Below are 25666 nucleotides of genomic sequence, written 5' to 3'. Positions count from 1 at the left end.
CACCTACAAAAGCTTCACCCATAAAAGCTTCACCAACAAAAGCTCCACCCACAAAAGCTTCCCCCACCATAAAAGCTTCACCTACAAAAGCTTCACCCATAAAAGCTTCAACTCCAAAGCTTTATCTACAAAAGCTTCACCCACAATAGCTTCACCTACAAAAGCTTCACCCATAAAAGCTTCACCAACAAAAGCTTCACCCACAAAAGCTTCACCCACAAAAGCTTCACCCACCATAAAAGCTTCACCTACAAAAGCTTCACCCATAAAAACTTCACCCATAAAAGCTCCACCCACAAAAGCTTCCCCCACCACAAAAGCTTCCCCCACCACAAAAGCTTCACCCAGAAAAGCTTCACCAACAAAAGCTTCACCCACCACAAAAGCTTCACCCACAAAAGTTTCACCTAAAAAGTTTCAACATAAAAGCTTCACACTATCTTGATCAAGATAGTGTGAAGCAAAATCAATTCATGGTACCTAACAAAGCTTTAACCTCAAAGTTTCATCTACAAAGCTTCAATACCAAAGCTTTACTTACAAAACTTAAAATATATATATATATATATTTCGGCAATTCGGAAATTCGAAAAAAAAAAATTCAAAAAAAAAATTTCCTAGGCCTCATCTTCTTGGGGCCTAACAACTTTCATAACAAATATATATGAAGAAGGAGTTTTGGGATACCACTTAGAAAGGAAATGCCTCATTCGTCAACTCCCTCGACCGGAGACTTGGGGGACTCCTACCATATGCTACTGCACCTTGATACTCGAAAGTGTAACGACCACTCAGTGACTTCGATTTTTCAAGTCTCCAAACGAGAAGTTTTCCTCACTTGGGAAATTAAGGGAGCACTACCTCAACCTACATGCTTCACTCACAAAACTTCAACATACAAGTTTCAACAAAAGGAAAAATTCAAAGAACTTAGTGAAGAAGGCCTTGGTGTATTTAACACAATACGTTGAAATGAAACAAAACTTGTTTACTGATATCTCTGATAAGTTACAAATATGTACATATACATGAATCAAAATAAACAAACAAGAGGGAGCCTTCACAAAGGTTGCTAAGGAGAAGTCTCAGCAGTCGGCAGAGCCCCAGAAAGAGGAGGCACCAGAGGGTGATTATTTAGAGCCTTAGTACTAGGTAGAACCCTAGAAGGAGAAGGCACCGAAGGTTGATCATTTGGAACTTCATTACGCGGTACAGTCCCAGAAGACGAAGGCAATAAATACCTTTGGAACAAACCCACAAACCTCTGATGATCAAGTAAAATCTGACCATCAGATTCTTGCAGCTGGTCAAGCTTCATCTTCATGTTTGTAGCATAGTCATGTGCGAGCATGTGCACCTGTTTATTCTCATGCTTGAGCCCTCTGATCTCCTGTTTGAGACTTATCACTTCAGTCGCCAATGATTCAACTTGGAGGGTTCAAGCAAATAGGCGTTGGGCCATATTAGACACAGAACCTGCACACTGAACACTGAGAACCAGAGAATCCTTAGCAGCCAACTCATCAGACCGTTTGGAAAATAGTCTGTTATCTTTGGGAGTGAGAAGGTTCCTGGCCACCACCGCAGTGGTCATATCATTCTTCATCATAGAGTCCCCAACGGTAAGAGGACCAGTAGGGGATAAGAAGGATGGGCGCCATATGTTGTCTTGAGAAGGCATGGCTACCTCTTCACCAAAGTTCAAGTCAAAACGACGGTCGGATGAGCCAGACATTCTCAGAAATGATGAAGGAGAAATGAGGTGCAATAAATCTCTGAAGTAAGAGGAAAATTCCTACAGCAATAACTCTTTGAATGTATTTCTTGCACACAATTGGTGCCCTTATAAAAGAAAGGGCAACAGGGCCGTTGGTTCAAAAATTGAAGAAGCACCACTTTCCACACGCAACATAAGCTCCTCGGGTACCACAGATAACTTTGCTAAAGATCTCTGACAAAGGTTAGACACATAAATTTTGAAGGTCCAACTACTTTACTATTACCCACAAGGGTAAAGGAACAATACCACTACTTGATAACTAGAAAGTCCCAATGTGTGTCAACCTCCGTGCTCTGTGGCAAAGCAGACTGGCAAAAATGCCCAACCTTTACTTACATTCGAGAAAACACTCCCAACAAGATTGCTTGCTCAAAAATCGAAGAGGCACCGTCGAAGAGGCACCGCCCTCCGAATCTCGAGAGCCAGACTCCCAACAGGATTACTTTCTCAAAAATCGAAGAGGCACTGCTCTCTGAATCTCAAGAGCCAGACTCCCAACAGGATTGCTTTCTCAAAAATCGAAAAGGCACCGCTCTCCGAATCTCGAAAGCCAGATCCCCGACATGATTGCTTATTCGAAAATAAAAAAGGCATCGCTCTCCGAACTTCGAGAGCCAGATTTCCTTGGATAAAGTTTGTCTGCAATCTTCACACGCAACATCAGCTTTCCAGATACCACATACCACTTTTTCAAAGTGCTTTGACAAAGTTAAAACACGTGAAGCTTGCAGCTCCCACTATATTGCTACGACCAAGAAGGGTAAAGGAGTAGCATTACTACTTGTTGTTAGGGAAACTCCTATATATGTCGACCTCCATCCTCCACAGACAGGCAGACCTGCAAAAATGCTCAACCCTTCCTCATATCTGAGAGGGCACTCCCAACGAAGCCTCTCGAAATACTCAGCTTTCTCCCCCCCCAATAATACCTATGCAAACCAGCCACACCAGAGCAAGAGTATCTCATATCATCATGGTCAAAAGCAAGAGTATCCCATATCATGCTTTTTCCTTGTCTTTTCCTTTGCCCTTGTTCTTACCTGCAAGACAAAGAGAAAGAGAGCAATCAGTCAGCACTTGGAATCAAGCTTCTAGTCAGGAACTGACTGCCTGAAACCCTTTGCCTGATTACTTACCTGGCATTGCTCTTGAGTACTCATCTTCAACATCTTATGCTTCCAGAAAAGATACCACATCTGCCTGAGGAACAGATAGGGCAAGTGAGAAGGATACAAGGAAGCATGTGGAGACAAGCACAACAAAACACATGCCGATTCATCTATTACTTCGTCAACAGCAAAAGTATCCCATATCATCAAAGTCGAACGCACTATTGATTTGATGGACTTGTTTGACCCTCAAATTCTTGAGTCAGCCTTATACTCTGGAGGAAATCAGAAAACCTTCCAGCCCAGTTCAAGAATAAGCCTGTGGAACCTCCGATCCAGGTTGCTTGCTTGGAAGTCTGATTGCTTACCTTGTCTGTTACCTCTTTCGGCAAATCTCCTAGCTCGGCGACTTGGGGGACTCATACTATAGGGTTTTGTATCGCACTTGACCAAGCCCGAAACTACAAGTAAGCTTCAAGTGAAATTGATACATTACCTTGTGCATCTTCATCGGTTAAAGATACCATCCCTGGATGGAGGAAAGTACTTCCAGAGAAGATGCCACATCTACGTATTAGACAGATAAGGCAAGTGAAAATGATACCACACTTCGGTACTTAGAAGTTTCGTGATTACTCAATGGCTTGGATCTTGCAAGTCCCCAACCGAGGAGTTTCCCTAACTCGGGAACTTAGGGGAACATTGTTTGTACCATACTTAACCAATCCCGAAACTACTGAGCACCGGTCAACGTTATACCGTCAAAGACCCAGAAGAGTTTCCCTACAACCAGGAGGCCAATCACAGCGCGACACGTGTCGACATCAGAAGCCAATCATAGCTCGACACGTGTCAACATCAGAAGCCAATCACAACACAACACGTGTCAATGTCAGAATGAAACTAGAAACTCTATTCTATAAATAGAGATCATTCTCTCACAATATTTCCGAATATCATTTGTACTAAATCATTCACTAGTACTCACTAAAGGAGAGCTTGAACCTATGTACTTGTGTAAACCCTTCACAATTAATGAGAACTCCTCTACTCCGTAGACGTAGCCAATCTGGGTGAACCACGTACATCTTGTGTTTGCTTCCCTGTCCCTATCCATTTACTTACTTATCCACTCTAGTGACCGGAGCAATCTAACGAAGGTCACAAACTTAACATTTTCTGTTGTATCAAAGTCCTCACTAATTTTGTGCATCAACACATGGTAAGAAGCGATTTTGATGATCGAAAAACAATTTCAATTATTTAAAAAAGTGCATTCTTGTTGGATGCGAATTGAATTTAAAACCTCTTAATGAAAATAAATATCACATTAGATCGTAATAAGATAATAAGATTTATAAATTTAAAAATGAAATAGTAGATGGGACATAACACACATGGGTTGGTATTGTTGGAAGTTAATTTAATAGGAAAACTAATGAAAATAACTTGAAAACTTTGAGTTTTAACGATAAGGACAAAATAAAGGGTAAAATGAATAGTAAGAGGATTGATTTTTTAGTGTAAAAATGTGGTTTTTGGTTAAAGTAAAAATAGTACCGAGAGCTTTTCGTTAAAGTTCCATAATTTAAAACCTGCTTCTAATTGTCTGATTCGAAACCCGGACTTCCTACAACTCCACGTATAAACCACACTGTTTTAAAAATTCCCACTTAGGCTTCGCCTAGGCCCCGTCTAGGCTAGGTGGCTGGTCACCGTCCAATTAATGTCTAAACGTTTAAAAATTAAGAAAGTGCGCATAGGCTTGTTGAGGCGCCCGCCTAGACCGCCTAACCCGTCCAGACCCACCTAAACACCTGTCTAAGTTACGACTCACTTAGATAGAAAATACATAACTTTCCTTTTACATTTTATTATTTCCAATAAATTGTAATAGGCTTATTAAACACTTAAATAAACACATATTATATGTTTGATTTCCATGTTTTCATAACGTTCCAATACTTCATAATATATATATAATTCTAATTTCTAATTTATGATGAAATTATATATATTTTAAATATAAACATACACTTATTTAACGAAATATAATAAATTTACTTAAACTCGTGTAATTCGACTAAACTCCACCTAACCGCGTAAGCGACAGGTTCCAGCCCGTCTAACACCTATACCTAGCGTATTTTACAACCTTGATAAACCAAATAAAGTTTCCACTTTTGAAGAGGATTCCCCTCCCTCCTTTAGACGTCGTTGCTTGTGGCGAGCGGTGACTCCCCACCAATTCCGTCTCCCTCCCTCCCCAAAATCTTTTATTGTTTCTCCATTTTTTTATTAATGTCATTGCATTTTCTTCTACCTCTAATTTTTATTCAAATCATATCCTACACAAACAAATTACAACAAAAGTGGATCAAATTTTGAGATCAATCTCCGAGTGATCGAAACCGGAAAATGGAATCGGACCAGTTAATCTCGGGCGGCGGGTCCCGCTACCTCCAAATGCGATCGGAGTCGGCCGTGTCGCCTTCCTCCTTTCTCTGCCGTCTTTCGTCCTTCGAGCCCGCTCGGATTTTCGATGAGTTGCCGAGCGCCACCATCGTCTCCGTCTCCCGTCCCGACGCCGGCGATATTAGCCCCGTGCTTCTCTCTTACACCATCGAGTTCCAATACAAGCAGGCACGCAACTCCGATCTCTCTCTCTCTCTCTCTCTCTCTCTCTCTCTCTCTCTTTCTATCAATCAATCTCTTCATGCTTTTGTCCAATCCTCTGTTTCCGTTCGCCTGAGATCGCCTGCTTCAATTTCAGCTCTCAATCTGAATTGTGTGTTTGGCAGCCGAGAAAATTGAGATAAGACGAGAGAAAATTCAATATCTGGATGTTAAGAAAGAAAAAGAAGAAAGTCGTCAACTTTAAGTTGAGAGAATCTTCTAGAATCATTGCATTTCTGTTGACTTTGTAAAAATTGGGCTGTTATATCCTAATTGGGTTCACTCCTTTCGAATTTTCTGTATAATATCAACTTGTGAAGTTTGCTCTGCAGATTACTATTTAAGATTTATCATGGCCTAATTATGTGTTTTTCTTTGCTTTTCTACCTTGATTAGTTTAAGTGGCGATTAGTGAAGAAACCGTCACATGTATTCTACTTGCATTTCGCATTGAAGAAACGTGCATTTTTCGAGGAAATTCAGGAGAAGCAAGAACAGGTCCTTGTTTTTTTTTTTTTTTTTTTTTTTTCCTTATCGTTTGAGTTTGTAAGGGTAATGCCAGTTTGTATTTTCACTCTTGTATGCACCTTGGCAGTTCGCTGCATATTTCGGAATGTTTAGGAGATTAATCCCATTTGCAACATTATATTAAAGGTTAGAGAATGGCTTCAAAATCTAGGAATAGGAGATCACACAGATGTGGTGCATGATCATGAGGATGATGAGACTGTTCCCCTGCAGCACGATGAAAGTGCTAAAAACAGGTCACTACGTGTTAGATTTATATGTGTTGTGTACCTTTTCCCTAATTACTTTCATAAATCTTATAGTTGCATCTTTTGTTCAGAGATGTTCCATCTAGCGCCGCTCTTCCAATCATCCGGCCAGCGCTGGGTAGGGATCAATCCATTGCGGAGAGATCAAAGGTTGCAATGCAAGGGTATCTAAATCACTTTCTTGGAAACATGGACATTGTGAACTCTCGAGAGGTGTGCTTGGTGCTTGTTCTCTAAATGCCAATCACATGTGTCAATGTAAATAACTAGTTTTTGAATTTAAATTATCTACAATCAACCGTGTTCTTTGAATGAACATCCACTGCTTTTAGCTTTTTTCAGTTTGCTTATTAAGTGTCTAAGCTTCAATAATTTTTGTATTGTAGGTCTGCAAGTTCTTGGAGGTCTCGATGTTATCATTTTCTCCAGAATATGGCCCTAAGCTAAAAGAAGACTATGTGATGGTGAAGCATCTTCCGAAAATTCTTAAGGATGATAGTACCAGGAAATGTTGTGCATGTGGTTGGTTTAATTGCTGTAATGACAATTGGCAAAAGGTAAGAAGTCCTCCTTTTGATAAGTTCTCTTTTATATTCACTTGAAAATTGAGCACATTGGTGACAAAGTTATGGTGGTTAACTCTCCAGTCATATTAGTAATCTGTCTAGTAAAGTTTAATTAACTCAAAGAGAGCTGTGAGTTCTTAGATACTCAACAAAATATAGGCTTTTTGTTGGTGGGAGTCAAAATGTAGATTGGATTCGAGTGACAGAAGATTTTATTATTTTTGGACAATTGGTATACCAATTGAGAGATATCTTATGCATAACCTCCTCATCCTTTTAAGTTCTTTAGATTAAGGTATGTTTATCACCCGTTATTTTTGCATTACCCCCTAATTGATTTTCTGCAGGTTTGGGCTGTATTAAAACCAGGATTCTTGGCCTTGCTGGCGCATCCTTTTGATACCCAACCTTTAGATATAATAGTATTTGATGTACTACCAGTCTCAGATGGAAATGGGGATGGCCAGGTATCACTGGCAAAAGAAATAAAAGAGCGGAATCCTTTACGTCATGCATTTAAGGTTAGTGTTACTTGGGCCTTATGTTTTTCCGGGGTGATATCTGATGCTCCAGATTTGTAAAACTGCACTTTCTGCGAATTCTTCCTGAATTTCCAGTTAAGTAGGTCTGCGTATAACTGAATCTATCAGATGGTTGTGCATTTTGCTTTTACACTGGGCAGTCTAGATATTATGGGTTATGTTCATTTGCATGTGCATTCACTATTAGGATGCAACTGTGTGAGTTATTGTTAATACTTTAAAAATTTAAACCAGGCAGAATTCTGACTACTAACTTCACCCCTGTTAGCCAATATTACATTTCTTAGTCAATAATAAATAACATGCACAATTTGCTGGTGGCTGACAAATTTCTATGTTTTCAAGAAGACCTTTCCCTTATTTGTATTGTTGTCGCGGGCACTATCTGTTTAATAAATGAATGTCCCGACAATTTCTGATAAATAAAGTGAAATTTGAAAAGGTGGCTTGTGGAAACCGGAGCATTAATTTGAGAGTTAAGAGTGGTGCCAAAGTAAAAGATTGGGTTGCCTCAATCAATGATGCTGGACTCAGGCCTCCAGAGGGCTGGTGTCATCCTCACCGCTTTGGCTCTTTTGCACCTCCGAGAGGTTTGACTGAAGATGGTAGTCAGGTTCAATGGTTTATAGATGGTCAGTCAGCATTTGAAGCTATTGCGTCGGCAATTGAGGATGCAAAATCAGAGGTATGTTCCTTTCAGTTTCTGGGTACTTTTCAGATGATTGTTACATTTTCTTCTGTTTGATTAATGAAAGCCCCATGCAGATATTTATTTGTGGCTGGTGGCTGTGTCCAGAACTGTACCTGCGGCGTCCATTTCATGCTCATGCTTCTTCTAGACTTGATTCTTTGCTGGAAGCAAAAGCTAAGGAAGGGGTTCAGGTGAACCTTACTTTTAAGCAATCTTTAACTCCAATTCTTTACATGATTGTCATCTATGAATTGACTTAAGACTCGAATTCTTTGCATGTTCATCATCTATGAATGACTTAAACACAGTTCATTGAAATAAGATTTAAACGTTTTTTCTAATTTTTTGACACTGAAACATGTCTGCAGATATACATTCTTCTCTATAAAGAGGTAGCTCTTGCTCTGAAAATCAACAGTGTTTATAGCAAGAGAAAACTACTTGGGATTCATGAGAATGTGAGAGTACTACGTTATCCTGACCACTTTTCAAGTGGTGTTTACTTATGGTATGTGCTGTACTTGCAAATCAATTTGTAGATGTTGTGTTACTTATTCAGAAAGTCTCTTGGAACTCTCCTATCATGTAATCTTTTTCTGCTTCTGATGTTAAATATTTGTTACGTTTAGGTCGCACCATGAAAAACTTGTCATTGTTGATTATCAGATTTGCTTTCTTGGAGGTCTGGATTTATGCTTTGGTCGTTACGATACTGCTGAGCATAAAGTGGGTGATTGTCCTCCTTCGATATGGCCTGGAAAGGACTATTACAACCCGAGGTGAGCTTCTTGTCTACACTGGGATAATGCATTGACAACTATCCTCAGATAATGACAGAAACCTCGTCGTGAAAATATGTTTGTTTTTCTTTGTTTTGCTTTGTATCTTTTCTTTGTTTTTCTGAAATGATTCCATTGTTGTGAAATATGTTTTTTGTAATATAATCTTGTCAGGGAATCTGAACCAAATTCATGGGAGGATACAATGAAAGATGAGTTGGATCGTGGAAAATATCCTCGTATGCCCTGGCATGATGTTCACTGTGCCCTTTGGGGACCACCTTGCCGAGACGTGGCTAGACATTTTGTTCAGCGCTGGAACTATGCAAAGGTTTATATTCTGCTAGGATGGTATATTTTTGGTTTATAATAAGTTATGTTCTATTCCTAAGTCATGTATTTTTTCAGAGAAATAAGGCTCCAAACGAACAAGCAATTCCACTACTTATGCCGCAGCACCACATGGTCATTCCTCATTACATGGGAAGAAGCCAAGAGATGGAGATTGAAAGTAAGAACGCTAATAATCACAAAGAGCATAAAAGGACAGATTCCTTGTCGTCGATATCATCCTGTCAAGATATTCCGCTTCTTATACCCCAAGAAGCTGATGGGCTGGATTGTCCAAATGAAGACACAAAACTAAATGTGACAGACTCTCCTCATGATCTCCTTGATCAGCCAAGCAGGGTTAGCAACAATCTTGCTTTCCCTTTCCGGAAGTTAAAAATTGCACCAGTAGGTCCTGATACGCCCATGAGAGGCTTTGTAGATGACCTTGATTCTCTGGCTCGACATGGAAAAATGGCTTCTGACGGGGTGGCACAGCCTGGCATGAAGGATCCAGAGTGGTGGGAAACACAAGAAAGGGGCAACAAGGGTGGTTTCACAGATGAATCGGGACAAGTTGGCCCTTGTTGCTCATGTCGATGCCAGGTGAACAGAACTCCTTTGACTTTTTGAAATTCAATATATTTGCAAATGTCATTTCTACTTAGCTTCTAATTTCTTATTTGCCATCTTCCTATTTTGATGTTATTTATTTGGTGATAGGTGTGTCTTAAGTATCAAGTAACCTTCTTGAGGAACCTACTGCTTAGAACAATGTCTTAGGAATTGAACTGGGGAAAAGAAGTGCCTATAGAATTTTAAACAAAGTTAAGATTCCAAGGGGATATGTACTCAATAAACCTCCGGAGGAGGTGATATTCAGAAGTGTCAGAGTGTTTAATCATTTAGTGTGTAGTAAATGTTTCTGTTTCTTACTGTTTGATTGTGATAATGGACCTTGCATCCTGTATGTTCCTAACAAACATCTCACTTTCAGGTTATTAGAAGTGTCAGTCAGTGGTCAGCAGGAACAAGCCAAGTTGAAGAGAGCATTCACAATGCTTATTGCTCACTGATAGATAAGTCCGAACACTTCATTTACATTGAGGTAAATATGTTCCTCAATTTTCTTTACTTTGCGAATATAGGAAACCCCTACCTAATGTATTTCAATGTTGTTATGTAAGTATGTCTTATGTGATAATTTAGACATACTGATATATCATATATTTCAGGAAGCATATGCTAAAAATAAAGAGTATTTCAAAACTTTATCAACAATTTGACAAGCATTATTGCTGCATGAGATTTTTATTCCAAAAAAAAAAAAAAAATTGCTCCATGAGTTGAATTTGCTAGTAGTCATATATGAAATTTCTTGTCAATTTCGTCAGCATTGAGTCTATGATGAGAACATCTCTTTCCTTTTTCCCAATCCCAAGGGGACAGGCCAGGACTGTTCTAATTATTTGTGGATGCTTTTTGCACCATGCAGTCTATGCTTTCTGATCTTTTTGGGTATCCTGCAAGGGACTTTGGTATAACTATTTTTCTGACATCCTTTTACTTTTTGCCAACTTCTTCCCAGAATCAATTTTTTATATCAGGTCTTTCAGGAGATGAAATTATACGGAATCGTGTTTTAGAAGCTTTATTTCGACGTATTATGCGAGCATACAATGATAAGAAGCCTTTTAGAGTTATAATTGTCATTCCGCTCATACCCGGCTTCCAGGTTCCAGATCTTGTCCAAATCTATAACATCTTGAATGTATCTGCCCGTGTATTCCTCTTACTGATTTAGTGGTGGAACAGGGAGGTATGGATGATGCTGGTGCAGCATCTGTGAGAGCTGTTATGCATTGGCAATATCGAACCATTTGCAGAGGACAGAATTCAATATTGCACAATCTTAATGAAATTCTTGGTCCAAAGATGCATGATTACATTTCCTTCTATGGCCTTAGATCTTATGGTAAACTCTTTGAAGGCGGTCCTGTGGCCTGTAGTCAGGTAATTCCCTAGCATCAATGTAACTTCATGTCTGCCTGTGTATCTCTTTCCAATGTAAGACATTAGTAATATGTTTGTCAAATTTTATAGCTTCCACCTCATGAATACATCATTGTTATATTATTATTGGCACTGCAGGTCTATGTGCATAGTAAAATCATGATTGTCGATGATTGCACAACTTTAATTGGATCAGCTAACATCAATGATAGGAGTTTGCTTGGTTCAAGAGACTCTGAGGTATTTCTCCTGCTGTGGTTTCTCCTGTATTATCTTACTATACCTTTGACGGTGCCTTAGAATCTGAGTAAACTGCCGTTTGCCGAACTATTACCCCAATTGAATTTGACCCCTTGAGGTATTTGAAATAAGCCAATTAACCCCTCATCGTCAGATTCGATGAAATTTCATCCACTTTTTGTCAAATGCTGGCACATGACCAGTACGTCGTTCACTCTTGAGGGTAAAGTCGTGCAATATTTGACGGCAAATTGGATGAGATTTCATCGAATCTGACGGTGAGTGGTTAATTGGCTGATTTCAAATAGTTCAGGGGGTTAATTTACCAAAAATATTGTTGAGGGGTCAATTTCAAATGGGGTAATAGTTCAGGTGGTCAAACGGCAGTTTACCCTTAAAATCTTGAAGTTGGAAAGTGTGTTTGCTTTATATACTACAGAAGTTATGCATGGCCGAAGTGCACAAAATGACTTGGTAAAGCATTTGGACTGAATAAAATGCAACAGAATGTTGACTGAGCGTATAAGCACAGAATTGTAAATGTAGTACAGTTTCAGTATATATTGTCTCCTGCGTAAACATGACTTTCCTTGTGCTTCTCTTCTACATGCATGGTTGCTTCCATTAATTGTCGTTATTCTGTATCTTAGATTGGTCTACTTATTGAAGATAAAGAGATGATTAATTCAGTTATGGGAGGAAAGCCATGGAAGGCTGGAAAGTTTTCATTGAGTCTTCGCTTGTCACTGTGGTCTGAACACCTTGGTATTCGTGCTACAGAGGTTAGTAAATCTAGTTTTGTTGGTTCCTTTTTTTTGCTTTTTTGTCGATTTTTAATTCACAGTTGTACTGACTATGATACTGTGAATCTCAAAAAACCCGGTGTCACTTATCCTGATTGTCTTTGTACATTTTTCATTTTGTTGTCAGATGAGTCAAATAATCGACCCAATTGTTGATTCAACTTACAAGGACATCTGGATGGCAACTGCAAAGGTGAGAAAAACAAGGAGAAAAATATCATGATGAATACGCTGCTTTGTATCTAACAAATATACTCTTTTTTTTTTTATTCCTTTTGACAGACAAATACCGCAATCTACCAAGATGTGTTTTATTGCATACCAAACGATTTTATACAGTCCAGGTATATGCATCTCTAACCTTGCTCTAATCCCTTGCGTTTTTCTCATTTTGCTAACAAGTTGTTTGCCCAATCCCGCCATGGTCGCGCAGAGCTGCATTCAGGCAAAGCATAGCCTTCTGGAAGGAGAGAATTGGACACACAACTATCGACTTGGGAATTGCTCCTGACCAGATAGAATCATTTCAAAATGGAGATGTGAAGAGAGCGAATCCCATGGAGAGGTTAGAGTCTGTGAAGGGCCATCTTGTTTCTTTCCCTTTGGATTTCATGTTGAAAGAAGATCTGAGACCTGTTTTCAACGAGAGCGAGTATTACGCGTCTCCTCAAGTTTTTCATTGAACACGATTTTGAAGTAATTCGAGCTTACTATCTCCGGCCGCCTTCCAGCATTGGATATATTATTGTGCACATATTGTGTTTCGAAAGGAAAACATTTGTCCGGCGAATTTGTTGATCAAAGTTATAGAGAAAGAGGAGGGCTCAAGCCCTCCATGTCACTGTTTAAAGAATGTAGTTGGGAACAATAGTCTAATAAAATCACTTCATTCTTTCCTCCATTCTTCGTGTTTCGAATTTTGATTGGAAATATAAATTGCATGTTTTTTAAACTTCCAACGTGTAATTCACATTTGTAGACATTTCACCTGCTGCAACCTTTCCGTATTTTACTATATTTTCCATCATAATTTAGCATGCCTGCACATGTGCAGGAGAATAAAAAGTTGGCATGCCTGCACATGGTTCTCTTGTGGATAACCTATGGGGAAGAGGATCCTCGCATCCAAGCTATTTATTGTACATCGTGCGGTTAGTTTTCGTCTGGTACTATTTGTGTTTAATTTTAAATAAAAAGGTAAAATAATTTCTGACCTCATGATGCCGGATGAATGGCTAAGACGTGAGGATCTCTATGATCCCCACAATTTGGATCCGGATGGGATCCAAATCCAACTTATGGCATTGTATTGTTCCAATGAAATGTCAGAATAGTTGTGGAGGACTTGCTTATTACATAGCAACTTTATCATTTTTATTGACGTCACATAATTTGCAAAAGTAAATATTTAATTATTTTTTGTTGGCAAATTAAAATTTTAATTATACTGACAAAAGAACAAAAGTAGTTAAATTTTATTATATTTACAAAAAATAGTTAAATTCTAAAATAATTACAAAACAAAAGTTAAATTTAATATAATTACTGTTCTAAAAACCCACGCCGGTGCCGCTTATGCCCTGCCTAAGCACTAGGCGACAGTGGTTTGTCCTGATTAATTCTTAGACGTTTGAAAATTAAGAAAGAGCTCATAGACCTGCTTAGGCTTTTGCTTAGCCCTCCTAAGCATCTGCCTAGCCCGCCTACACCCATCTAGGTCGTGACTTTCACTTATACAAAAAATTGTTAAATTTTATTTTGCATTTTATTTTTCCAATAAGATGTAAGTGACTTGTTGAATACTCAATTGAATATTCATTATATAATTGGTCCTCATGTTCTCAATATTTTTCAATACTTTATAATTTATATATCATTTTATTTGCAATTTATATATCTCAATACAATTATGCACATTTTTAAGTATAAATACACTTATTTATGATATATCAAAATTTACTTAAATCCGCTTAGTTCGTCTAAATCCCTAGCGTAATCACCTAGGTGCTAAACCTCAATCCGTCACCTAACCAACACCTAAGGCCATCTCCAACCAAAGGGTCCAGAGGGCTAGATGGTTGAAAAAAACCCTAAAACTGTCTCCAACCGAGGGTTAGGCCAGAGGGCTCGGGAATCTGGGAGGGGCCCACAGAATTTCAAAGGGCCAAAGGGCCAAAGGGCTAGCTGTTTTTGGCCAGCCAGCCCCAGGTTGGCTATTTTTTTTAATGTTTTGTTATTCATGTCGGTTATAACCAACATGATTTATTAAGAAAAAATTCAAATGAAACGGCTACTAGCCGTTGCATTTGATTTGATTTGATTTTTTTTTTAACATTATTATTATTATTTTTTATTTACAAAAAATTTCATATAACTTCTATTTTTTCCTATAACTTCTATTTCACAAAATTTGTTTCATATTTTTTTTAAATTCCATTTTTTTCTGTAACTTCTAGTTCACAAAATTTGTTTCATATTTTTTTAAATTCTATTTTTTTTCCTATAACTTCCTAAGTCATTATACAACATTAAATTAAATTAAGTAACATGAAACAACATTAAACAATATGAAACAACATTAAATAACATTAACCAACATAAAAATTATACAACATGAAACTTAAACAACATTTTAAAAAACATAATAAATTATGTTTGGCCCTCGGTTGGAGACGGTTTTTTGTGAAATGGCTCAAATGAGCCCTCTGGCTCTCTGGCTCTCGGTTGGAGACGAAGACAAATATAGCCATGTACTGTTCATTAAAATATTAATATCTTAGAGAATCTTGGAAGGCCAGAGGGCTAAAACGAGCTCTCTAGTCAGCCATCGATTAGATCATCGATTAAAGATGACCTAACGTTCTTTAGAACTTTGAATTTTAATATGAATTATATTTAGAGAACTAATGAAATACATATATCTAAATTTTAATATAATTACAATTTTAGTTTTGATTCCTAATAAATTTTAATATAATTACATGTTTTGATTCCTAATGAAGTATACAGGATGAAAATACACGTATCAGGAAATGGCTGGTGGTATTTTTCTTGGTTAAGATATCCATTCAGAGTTATTGGAGCCCCACCATTTTTCTTGGTTAAGATATCCATTCAGAGTTATTGGAGCCCCACCACAGACAGCGAGGCTTTCAAAAATTGACGTGCACGTCCACCGAAGTAGGGTGGATCTAGCACGTACGAATCGTTGTGTGTTCGAATAGGTGTTGGCACGACCCGCCGTCACTTTAACGATCATTGACGAGTCATCCTTCACCCCCTGACAGGACAGATTAGTTAAGGTTCGGCGCCGTATCGTTTTACTTATAGCCAGCTTCTAACCTTCCACCACTTCGCTCATCGATGTGGGACAAAGTTTATCTACCCTTTCTTTTTTGTTTCTGGTCAATAAGTTTGTCTAACCTTCGGGAAATTGGAGTTGCAACTATATCTGTTTTGAGCCTTTTTGTACACTTAAAAGAAAAACCGTTAGGAAGAGTTGTGATTGTTTTAAACGAAGTACGGGAGGACGAGGGAGAACGCGATATGGAGATGAAAGAGCAACAATCAAAGGTGGGAGGAAGGAGGTGTGAGGTCGACGCCGAACCAAAGCTGAATTTTCAAGTCTGAAATTTTGCTCTCATACAATAAAGAGAGAAAGAGGAAGGGTACGTTTGGAAATTTGATTCATTTAATGACACTATTCATCCGTGTTTTGGAGAAACGGTTTCTTGAAGCTCACTTTTGATGCTTCAGCTTTTTAGCTTTTTTTCACATAAAATTGTGAAAATGCTGTTTATGTGTTTATGAAACACTTTTTTACGGTCCCAGTTTTTTTCCGTTAATTTCAGCTAACCAAACTAGTATGAAGTCGGATGCGGCTACAATGTTCCGTGGTATCGCATAGTAGGAATTAGATCTCATTGTTCAAATGTGGTAGTTCATTTTTCAGGTACTCAATGGTCCATTGCATTATAGAAAAATATGCAATGTGTGATGCCAAACCAATAAAAGTGAAGTACAAACATGTCCAAGAAATGAGGCAAATCCTTCAGAAAGGGTCTCATTGACTGACCAAGCAGCTCTTTGTCTGGTACTATTTCTCGTCTCAATGTTAATAGATGTCTCGAGACCTTCCGTTTTCTAATTCTCCCAGTTCAATAACAAAATCAAATTATGTAAAAAGATTCCTCGATCTTTATCCCTGAAATCCTTAGGGATTTTGGGTACCATTTTTAAAAGGGTAAAAGGGTGGAAGTGCAACAAAAATGTTGCTCATTCTAAGCCATGAAATTCATATGACACAACTTAACAGAAAAGTCACAAGGCAAGCGCATAGCATTAAATCCCTCTGCTTCTTTCAGATACGAATTGACACAAATTACTGCTTTCGAAGAATCGATGTATCACTTTCAAGCTCAGAAACATTAGACAAGGCTTCGCAAACACATGGTCTCGTCTGATTTATTAATATTAACCGCCATAACGGGTCTTGAGGGATTCTGGAGGCTCTTCTTCCATGATGCCCGAACCTGTTGTAGCCAAGTACTCACGGATAGTCGTTTTACGGTCTCCAAGAAAAGTATGATCCAAGAAGTTGTTGTATGCTGCCTCGCTCAGATTCTTTGCTGCTAACACACTACAAAGGCATGTTTCAAACAGTTTAGTTCATACAAGGAGAAGCTGGCAAAGAAACCATATTCTAAAAGCAGAGTATAAGCATGCTTTTCACGCTCATTTTAGAGCCCAAAAGCAAATTCCGAAAAGGAAGGTTCTAACAAAATTTGTACCGAATAGGATACTATTTATGTTGTTCTATGATCACACATTCGTACAAATGAAACTGAGAAAAGCCAAAGAAACCATATAATGAATCAAATCACTCAAATATATTCCAAGGTCCATTCATGTGCAATTAAGCCGGTCTATGAGCTGATTTCTTTTATTGATAAGATTACATGTCACATTATTAAACTTAGTACTTACCAATGCCGAAGGTAAGTGCGACAAGGTAAGATGTCATCTCGCCAAATCTTATCAATATTATATCGTCCAAATAGCTCATAATACATCTCCTTACTTCCTGAAGTTCAGCAAAACAAAAACCAGAGCACAAATTAGCATCAAAACCGCACTACGTCATGATGAATTATAGATTGGATAGGTAAGCACAATCATTGAGCTAAAACCAAAGCATAAAGGATATTTCTTTATATCTAACAATGCAATCCGAAAACTAATAGTTAACTATATAGACATTATTGTTCACTACCAATGAAAACTGGGATACACTGTTATGTTAAGCACAATAGAAGGTTTACCTTTGCATCTAACTCTGAAAAATTCTTCATCACTATAACGAGCACAAAGAACCTGCATTAATTCCACATCAACAAACCACCGTCACCAATTACTAAACTAAACCCAAAACGAGAAGGGCAAAAAGCCCTAACAAACTGAAGCTATTGCTATCTCATATAGACGTTGCACTCTCACCGCTCGCTTATCATAGGGCTTCCCATCAAGTGATTCAGGCACAACCTACAGCAGGAACAAATAAATTCAAATTAAGCTTTCCTTTATTCTCTTTTTAAGGCTCTTCTTACCAACAACCAGATACAGCAAGAAACAATTCAGCAACTTACAGCTAGGAATCGAAATTCCGGCTCCCTTTTGATAAAAGCTGGAATCTGAAGTTAACAATGTAAGATTTAGCATATGAGTTGGGAATGAATTACCGAAGTTTCCTTGTAATTTTCAAGGATTGGATATTAATTTAGCACTAATTTCATATTAATTTTAACACTAATTTCATATTAATTTAACTCTAATTTCATAAGTATACCTCTGCTTTTTTAATCTCAAACACTGTTACTATAAGGTTTTCCCCTTCAAATGGCTCTACACTCAAGCTCGCAATCTCCTGCAATGTGTTACCAAATTTATAAATTAGTAAAAACAGACTCAACAACTAGAATTTACCCAGCATTTCCTTTACAGAGTAAAAACAAAAGGGTAAAAATTTGTTCATAATTTCTCTTTGATTTTTGTTTTTTACCTTGGTCTCAGGCTTGGCAATGCCACGCTCGAAGAAAATGGGAGCCATGTGAGCATACACTCGCCGGAAGCCGTTCAACCGCGACTCTCTGAAGTTGATCAGCTCCGGAAACGTACTCCTCGCGCTTCTCTCTGCTTCCCGCAAACATCAAACTCATCAAAACGACAAAAAATTCATCAAAACAACGACGGCGATGGGGAAGATTGTACGTACCGGAGAGGAGGGAACCGAAGCCACAGATGGAGATGTAGCCGTCGGGTGAGACGATGGTTTCGAAATCCGACTCGTCGTTGAGTTCCATTGGCGGCGGTTGGGTCGCCGGCGAGCTTGATCGGCCGGAATCGGAGGACATGGCGATCGGAGATGATCGTCGAAGCCGATGAAGTGGAGTGTTTTTTGAGATGTGTAAGGTCGGGAAGGTGAGGTGGGATAGGAAGAGAGGTTGGCGGTGGGAGCACGCGCCGCGCGCCAGGGAGTGAAAAGACGGAGGATGAGGGAGCGAGAGATGGAGAGTGGTGGTGATCATTACGCACGCGGAGGGACAGAGAACTACAGAAATGACGTCGTTTTAAGGGGGTGTAATGTAATCGGAAAACAGGAAATCGTGTCGTTCTACAAACGACGTCGTTGTATTGACTTAGTTAGGATGAAAGTTGAACCCAGATGCTGTCCAACTTGCAAATTTTGTACCGAATAAGCGTCCGAGTTGGCTCTAAACCAAGCATGCGGAATCAACAATTTCAAGTAAAATAGCTGATTCCAAAAGTGCTTGTGTCATCTTAACTTATCAAGGATGTGGATATAAGCACTTCTACCCATAGATCAAGATCAAGAAACAGAGATATAAAATCTTAAAGTTATCTAACTGTACAGAGCGCACTCGGATAGGGCATGCAACATAAGGGATTTTAATTTTTTCACACGATACAATTACTGGATTCGTCATTTTCCAGTTCCCTGATCAACAATTCCACCATCTTCTTATACATAGGCATGTAGTGATCATTAATCATCGTTTTAGAAAGTCGGAGCTTACTGTACAGTTGTCTACGTGTCTCGTATATGCCCACGCGTTCTTCGGCTGGTGGTCCGTCGTTATCTAAATTTGTATCATCAGATGAAGGGACTGATATGATGTGCATGATTCTGCCAGGGGGAAAGAAGCGGTGGTTCTCTGAAACATCCGAGGAAGAGATTGGCGTATTGCTTTCTGCAACACCAACCAGCATATCTTCTTCCTCGGTTATTTCTTTCACTGCAGCAGCCTCTTCCTCTCGGGCCTCGACATTGACTTCATCCTCCTGCCTCTTGAGCTCCTTCTCCAATTCATACCACAACTCGCCTTCAGTAATGTCTTCAACGGTAGATGTTGCAGTATTTCTATTCACTGGCAAAAGCTGCTCCTCTTCATCGCTGTCATCATGACCCAATCCACCGCTAGAACTAGATTCCAAGTTATTCAGCATTGGGTCCACAATTACTCCTTCAGCGCGATATTCAGAATCCTTTTCACATATGAGAGAATCTTCATGCAAATCGTCTGCTTTAGAGTTCAGTAATGGGCTTACATTGCGTCGACGTGCACCCATGCAAGACCACGATGAGATTGATGAATGGGTTCTCACAACAACATTTTGTGCACGCTTCATCACAATCTGCAAGTTACCAAGCAGAAGCATAATCATAATACGGATAAAGTAGAAGCAAGATTGCAAAATGATGCAGGGTGCACCGAAATAATTGATGATCCGTGAGGACCGTGACAACCTAAATTTTAAACAGATGGACCAGCATAATTTGGTTCAACCAAATGAGTCAAGTAGCAGCACTTCAGTAATAGTTTTTCATAAGACATCGTCCAAATTACTACAAGTCAACAGTCAACAGTCAATCAAATAAGTGAAAAATTAGATTACCTGCGTGCTGCTGGATACTGGCCGCAATAGTGCACCTGCACCGGCAACCCTCGCTTTTGCACTAGCTATAGATGGTAGACGAGAACCCAGAGCATTTGCAGAGCGATAAACAACATTCAAAACTCGTGTGCGCTCAACTTGATCCCGCAAATCATTTAACCAAGATGAAGCTATAACCTGATTATGGCAGATTCTAATGAGAATTCTGGAAATGTCTAACAGATGAGAACTGCACTATATTCATGACTAGCAAGAATGAACGAAATATGCATCCATTCAAATCTGGAGAAAATACAGTACCTCAGAGCGGAGGTCATCAACAGAAGCTGCTGAGAAAGTAGGCACCAGGTCAGAGCCATTGATTATAGTAGTGATGAAGTGCTTTCCAGATTCTGCCAACTCCCATGTTATACAGGCAGCTGCAAATGAAAATTAGGTACTGGCACATGAGCATTTTCTAACAAAGAAGACAGAAGACATCAGGAAACAATTTTAAAGCAAGCACAGAACCTACAAGCATAAAATGATATCCCCCCCCCCCCCCCCACACACTGTTTTTTTTAGAGTAACAACCCATATTTAATACCTTATATCTATGTGATTTATATGCGCATTTCCATGACCAAATGGATAATTTATAGGTGCATTTCCATGAACAAATGGATAAGGAATGCAGAACCATTAACAAAAAGAAATTCAGCAGACATACCTGGGGCAAAGGTAATGCAATTGCTTGAAGAGAATTCTTTCCGTTCTCGAAGAATATATGTTAACAACGCAGCTGTACCACCACCCAGTGAATGCCCAACAACCTGATATGAAAATATCAACATTAGCAGGCATAAAACAGGTATAAGCAGGAAAAGCGACAAGACAGCATACGATCAATTTTGAAATGACAAATAAGCGAAAAAAGTGGCATGCTGTTTTAAATTAAAGAAATGACATTTACCTTTATTTTGTAGTCAGGATATTCACCAATAGCCTTAAGCAAGCAAGGAGTACTGATCTTAGCAATCCAACGGGCTGCAGCAACCATCCCACAGTGAGCATACCCTAGGATTAAGTTGCTTATTCCACCATCATGCAAAACCGAATGGTGGAAAGGGGCTACTGCACCAGTTGCAGCAGTTAGTGTATCTTTGATGCTATGGGTACCACGTATTAATAGAAGGAAGCATTTTGAATTCCTATCACGTATAATTGTGAAGGATGGCTTCAGAAGCTGCAAGAATAATTGTTCTAATTAATAGAGGAATCAATCAAAACTTTACAGAAAATAATAAACTAAAAGCTGGTTTTCACAGGAACATAGAATTGTGAGGACCATTGTATGCGACATGACCATAAATTACTCAAAACACAGAGGTAAGTAAAAAAAATAAAAAATAAATTGAACATATTTCACTTCTCATAAATCGTCCAATAAAATAAATGTTCATCTTTCGCGAGTCTTTACTATCATCATTCTATTAATTTAACACAGATATTCATCTCTCATTTTCTGCATCAATTTAGATTCTTGAAGCTATTCCATTGATGCTGCCTCGCGAAGTTGAAAACTTTGGTTGTGATGGAACTAAAGGCTTGTAAATATGATATTCTTGTCACGGTTTTGAAGGAAGAAGTGGGTAAATGGTGGATCTGGGGAATATGGGCAGCTCTTGTGTGAATCTATGGATTGGTTGAGTGTAATATTTTGGATTTCTGGAATCCATGGATTTATTTATTTGTATGTATTATTTGCTTAACTACAAATTCGCCTACTTACACAGTTCCTTGACACTAATCTGCGGTACTAAATATCTACATCAATCCAATTACCCGTAGAACAATTTCATATAAACCGTAGGCAAATGCAGGTAAGTTAAGAGCTTACTAACCCCGGCCTTGGGCTTCTGAAGAAGGACATCTTCCTGAGAGAAACCCCCTGACTCTAAAAACACCGGAAACGGTTTCTTCGAGAACAGCATACAAAGCGTCAGCAACTTCAAGTAATATTTCAACTCCTCAATAATTCCAGACCCTTTAAGCTGCACACTATCACTACCAGCATACACACTCGCAACTTTTAGGTTACCCTGCGAATTAACCAAAAATGCAAGGACTTAAACGCAAATAACGAAACTTTCAGAGGCAAAACCCCCAAAAGAGAGAAATTTGCAGAAAAAGGACTCCAATTTTGAGCGAATTACTCACCTGCCGACGCATGAGGTACTTAATGCCGAAGGCCAAGTCGCCGATCGGCCACTTCCCGAGCGTTTCGGAGTAGGTGAACCGGAGCGTGTCGGACAAGGTGGTGAGCGACTCGACCCACGTGGCGGGCGCTTGAGCCGGTCGCCGAGAAAGCCGTTTCCTCGCCGATCTCATCTTCGAGAGATTTCCGCTCCGATCGCCGTCGTCGTCCCCGTCTTCAACGCCGCCCTCTTTCGTTGCTCCCCTCCGATTGAACACGTAGTAAAGAATCACGGCGACTCCGGCGGCGGTCGCCACTGATCCCGCCGCCATTGGAATCCAACGGCCGAGATCGAAAGCTCAGAAGAATGACAGCACTAGAAAATTAATTCCGGAAAAACCAAAAATTTCTAAAGTTCGGATGAAAAAATAAAAAAAGAGATATAAAGTGTTCAATTAAATTGAAAAGAATCAGAAGAAATCAAATCAGGGAAGATTGAGAATGTGGATTTGGGTGTTTCTTTGACGTGTGAGGGAGGTAGAGCAACACAGGAATGTGCGCGAATAAAGAAAGAACTGGGACGTTCAAATTACGATTATAGGCACGCCGAGCGCAATAATTGAGGGTAACCTTTCCTTTTGAAAAAGGGTGTTTTGGTCACCATCAGTTTTGACGTTTTTGGGCGGAGCGGAAGGGCGCGCACGTTAGGGATAATGGAGTAATTTGGGTTTTGCCTGGGGTGGGTAGATTTAGCAATTAGAACAAAAGGCCAGGCATTTGAAGATTTTTAGGACAGTCCGTGTGGGTCAAGATGGAGAAACTTTTTAATTATAAATGGAGGGATTTTGTTGGATTTTTGGTAAAGATAAATTTAAATAATATTATTATAGATAGTTCGGTGTAATTTAGTCAACTTCTTCATATTTTAATATAAATAATATCGTTTGTTTAATATATAAATATAAATATATATATATATAATTAGAGGGAGAGGAAAACGAAAATATTCTTTTTTTTCCTTTACTTATACTATGATATGTAAATTAACGCTTAAAATTTTGACACTGATGAGGTTGAACCACATTATTACTAAGTTATTGTTAGGTTAAGTACACTTGTTTTTTTTAGTATAAATAATATCACCCATTTAAAAAAATAAAATTTGACACGGGAAAAAATCTCTCATTAAAATGGGCGAGGGATAGGTACAAAAGGATAGTGGGGCCCATGGGATCGGAGGAAAGAGCTGGCTGGATCCAACCCATCTCAATTCTCATGAGTGTATAAAATGGTGGGCCATGGATGTGAATGTTTGTTTAATGAGTTGCAAGGCCCAAATGTTGCTAGGTTGGTCAGCAAATTTGATTTTACTTTTGATAGACAGTACCGTATCAAATAATAAAAAATCATTGAGGAAACCAAACCATAGTATACCACTAGAACGGTTGCCCGCGCGTTGCCGCGGGAATGTCAAATAGATTATAAAAAACATGACATGATACATCAACAAACTTTCTAGGTGACACCGAATAAATGTTGCTATTCCAGATGCAATAGTGTAATATTATGGAATGGAATATGATGTAAAAAAGGAGTTACCGCTAACCCATTGTCGGTCTTACATAAACAAAGACGCTTAAAAGCAGGTAAGTAAACATTTTAATGAAGAGGAAATGCAGAAGTAGAACCAACTAATCCACTACTGCTTACAGTCCCATATCTAACAATATATACACATACATATATATATATATATATATATATATGCATAGAAACATGAAAATTTCAGAAAATGAAACATAAAAGGATTGAAAATTCTGGAAAAAGAAAAAGGACTTACGGTGATGGACGGCGGAGAACAGAGATGGATAGTGTAGGCAAAGTTTTGGTAGCTGGGTGAAAACAAAAGCAACCACTAATACAATCAACTAAAATAAATGCAAACAAAGAATATGTAGAACTATATAAATAAGAAATTCAAAACATTATAGCAGAAAATCAATTACATACAACTTTTCTTTAAGCAATCTTTAATTGCAGAAATGGAATCTGAAAAAAGAAACCTATTAATCAGTTCAAATCCATCAAACTTTTCATCTGGGAAAATCATTGACTCAAACTTGACCATACCTGAGCATACAAATCCAAAAACAAAGAAAAAGTAGCTGCTGCCCAGAACCCACATAGAACCAACGACTCCAACCATGTTTCCGTACAGGGACTTGCTCAACAAACTCTTAGCAACGGAATCGAATTGGGTTTTGAGCACATGGAATTTCCTGGTAACCATCATTCCAATCAACCCCTTTGCTTTTTCACAATCCTAAGGAAAGTTTAATGAGGAGAGAAGATTTGGAAATTTTTCTCGATCAGAAACATACCTCTTGTAGAAGTGATGAGAAGGAATGAAAAATCAGAACACCACCTGTTAAAAAATGCAAAAATGAAAAAAAAAATATCAGTCTTCAAAAATCTCTGCAAAATAGTGAACTTGTGTTATCATCATATTATCCTCACCATTACCATTATATCCTGCAATTCCTTATTCTCCGATTTCAAATCACTCTAATTCTCATCCCAGTTAACTGGTTTCGAATCGCCACTAACTTCTATAATTTCGAAATCACAAAATTCTAGTAAGGGTATGCCGAAACACAAAATCAAAATTCAATTTCATTGTGCACAGAGCAACTTAAAGATTGAGACTTTTATTTACTTCTACAATTCTACACACTTCCTCATTGGTCACTGCTTCGAAGAATATAGCTGAGCTCACATTATTATCCAACTACAGTTATCCATATCATAAACCGGGGGAAAAATAATATTTAGAAGAAAACACAGTGAATCAGAATATAAAACCCAGCCTTTTTCATTTAAATTTTTTTTTAATCGAAACAGAGTTGATTTGCTAGAGAGAAAGTGAGGTTCATTTGGCAAGAAACTCACTAAAGCATGTAATAATCGAATGGATAATTATCATCAAACATGTTTTTATTTGTCTTTGCAATGCGTTGTCATTATTTACATCAAACATTGATACAACACCAAAATATTATAGTTTCAGCCCATTGTTAGAACACAACTTTCACAGAACAATATGACACCAAAATACAATATTGATTAACAAAGGTTAAATCACCGGTGAAAGTTTAAAAAAACATAGTTAAAAAAATTGCATAATTACCAGTACTTGGAAGAATATAAGTTA

General features: G+C 38.5%; 3 protein-coding genes and 1 long non-coding RNA gene across 7 annotated transcripts; 1 reads left to right on the top strand and 3 right to left on the bottom strand.

Annotated features, from left to right (window-relative positions):
* Positions 1–5042: 5042 nt before the first annotated feature.
* Positions 5043–13206, top strand: LOC126608236 (phospholipase D zeta 1-like). 4 transcript variants are annotated; one of them, XM_050276088.1, is made up of 20 exons: positions 5043–5532; positions 5962–6063; positions 6220–6329; positions 6413–6554; positions 6728–6898; positions 7255–7428; positions 7892–8134; positions 8215–8331; positions 8509–8648; positions 8770–8919; positions 9094–9250; positions 9328–9855; positions 10247–10357; positions 10838–10984; positions 11065–11262; positions 11401–11502; positions 12153–12284; positions 12433–12498; positions 12588–12649; positions 12739–13206. In XM_050276088.1, exons 1-20 carry the CDS (start codon positions 5308–5310, stop codon positions 12986–12988), a joined length of 3327 nt encoding a protein of 1108 aa, XP_050132045.1. In that variant the 5' UTR covers positions 5043–5307; the 3' UTR covers positions 12989–13206. The 4 variants fall into 4 exon arrangements, with proteins under 4 accessions (XP_050132045.1, XP_050132047.1, XP_050132046.1 ...); XM_050276090.1 differs by lacking the exon at positions 5043–5532 and having other exon boundaries at positions 5960–6063; positions 6245–6329; XM_050276089.1 differs by lacking the exon at positions 5043–5532 and having other exon boundaries at positions 5960–6063; positions 6161–6329.
* A 1942-nt stretch (positions 13207–15148) lies between these two features.
* LOC126608247 (uncharacterized) lies at positions 15149–15595 on the bottom strand. The gene is made up of 2 exons (XR_007617808.1): positions 15448–15595; positions 15149–15401 (listed from the first exon to the last, which is right to left on the bottom strand). It is a non-coding gene; the product is annotated as an uncharacterized LOC126608247 (long non-coding RNA).
* A 1046-nt stretch (positions 15596–16641) lies between these two features.
* On the bottom strand, positions 16642–19032 carry LOC126608239 (uncharacterized). Its single transcript, XM_050276095.1, has 8 exons — positions 18577–19032; positions 18364–18494; positions 18151–18228; positions 17951–17995; positions 17802–17846; positions 17627–17678; positions 17292–17388; positions 16642–16944 (listed from the first exon to the last, which is right to left on the bottom strand). Exons 1-8 carry the CDS (start codon positions 18887–18889, stop codon positions 16779–16781), a joined length of 927 nt encoding a protein of 308 aa, XP_050132052.1. The 5' UTR covers positions 18890–19032; the 3' UTR covers positions 16642–16778.
* Positions 19033–19159: 127 nt separating this feature from the next.
* On the bottom strand, positions 19160–23164 carry LOC126608237 (uncharacterized). The gene is made up of 7 exons (XM_050276093.1): positions 22479–23164; positions 22163–22360; positions 21232–21504; positions 20989–21091; positions 20580–20698; positions 20280–20456; positions 19160–20018 (listed from the first exon to the last, which is right to left on the bottom strand). The coding sequence occupies exons 1-7, from the start codon at positions 22785–22787 to the stop codon at positions 19281–19283; spliced, it is 1917 nt and encodes a 638-aa protein (XP_050132050.1). The 5' UTR covers positions 22788–23164; the 3' UTR covers positions 19160–19280.
* Between the last annotated feature and the right edge of the window lie 2502 nt (positions 23165–25666).

This window comes from Malus sylvestris, chromosome 16 (genome assembly GCF_916048215.2).
Source record: "Malus sylvestris chromosome 16, drMalSylv7.2, whole genome shotgun sequence".
Classification (NCBI taxonomy): domain Eukaryota; kingdom Viridiplantae; phylum Streptophyta; class Magnoliopsida; order Rosales; family Rosaceae; genus Malus; species Malus sylvestris.
Note: the sequence above shows the minus strand (reverse complement) of the source record. Positions and strands in the feature narration are given on the sequence as shown.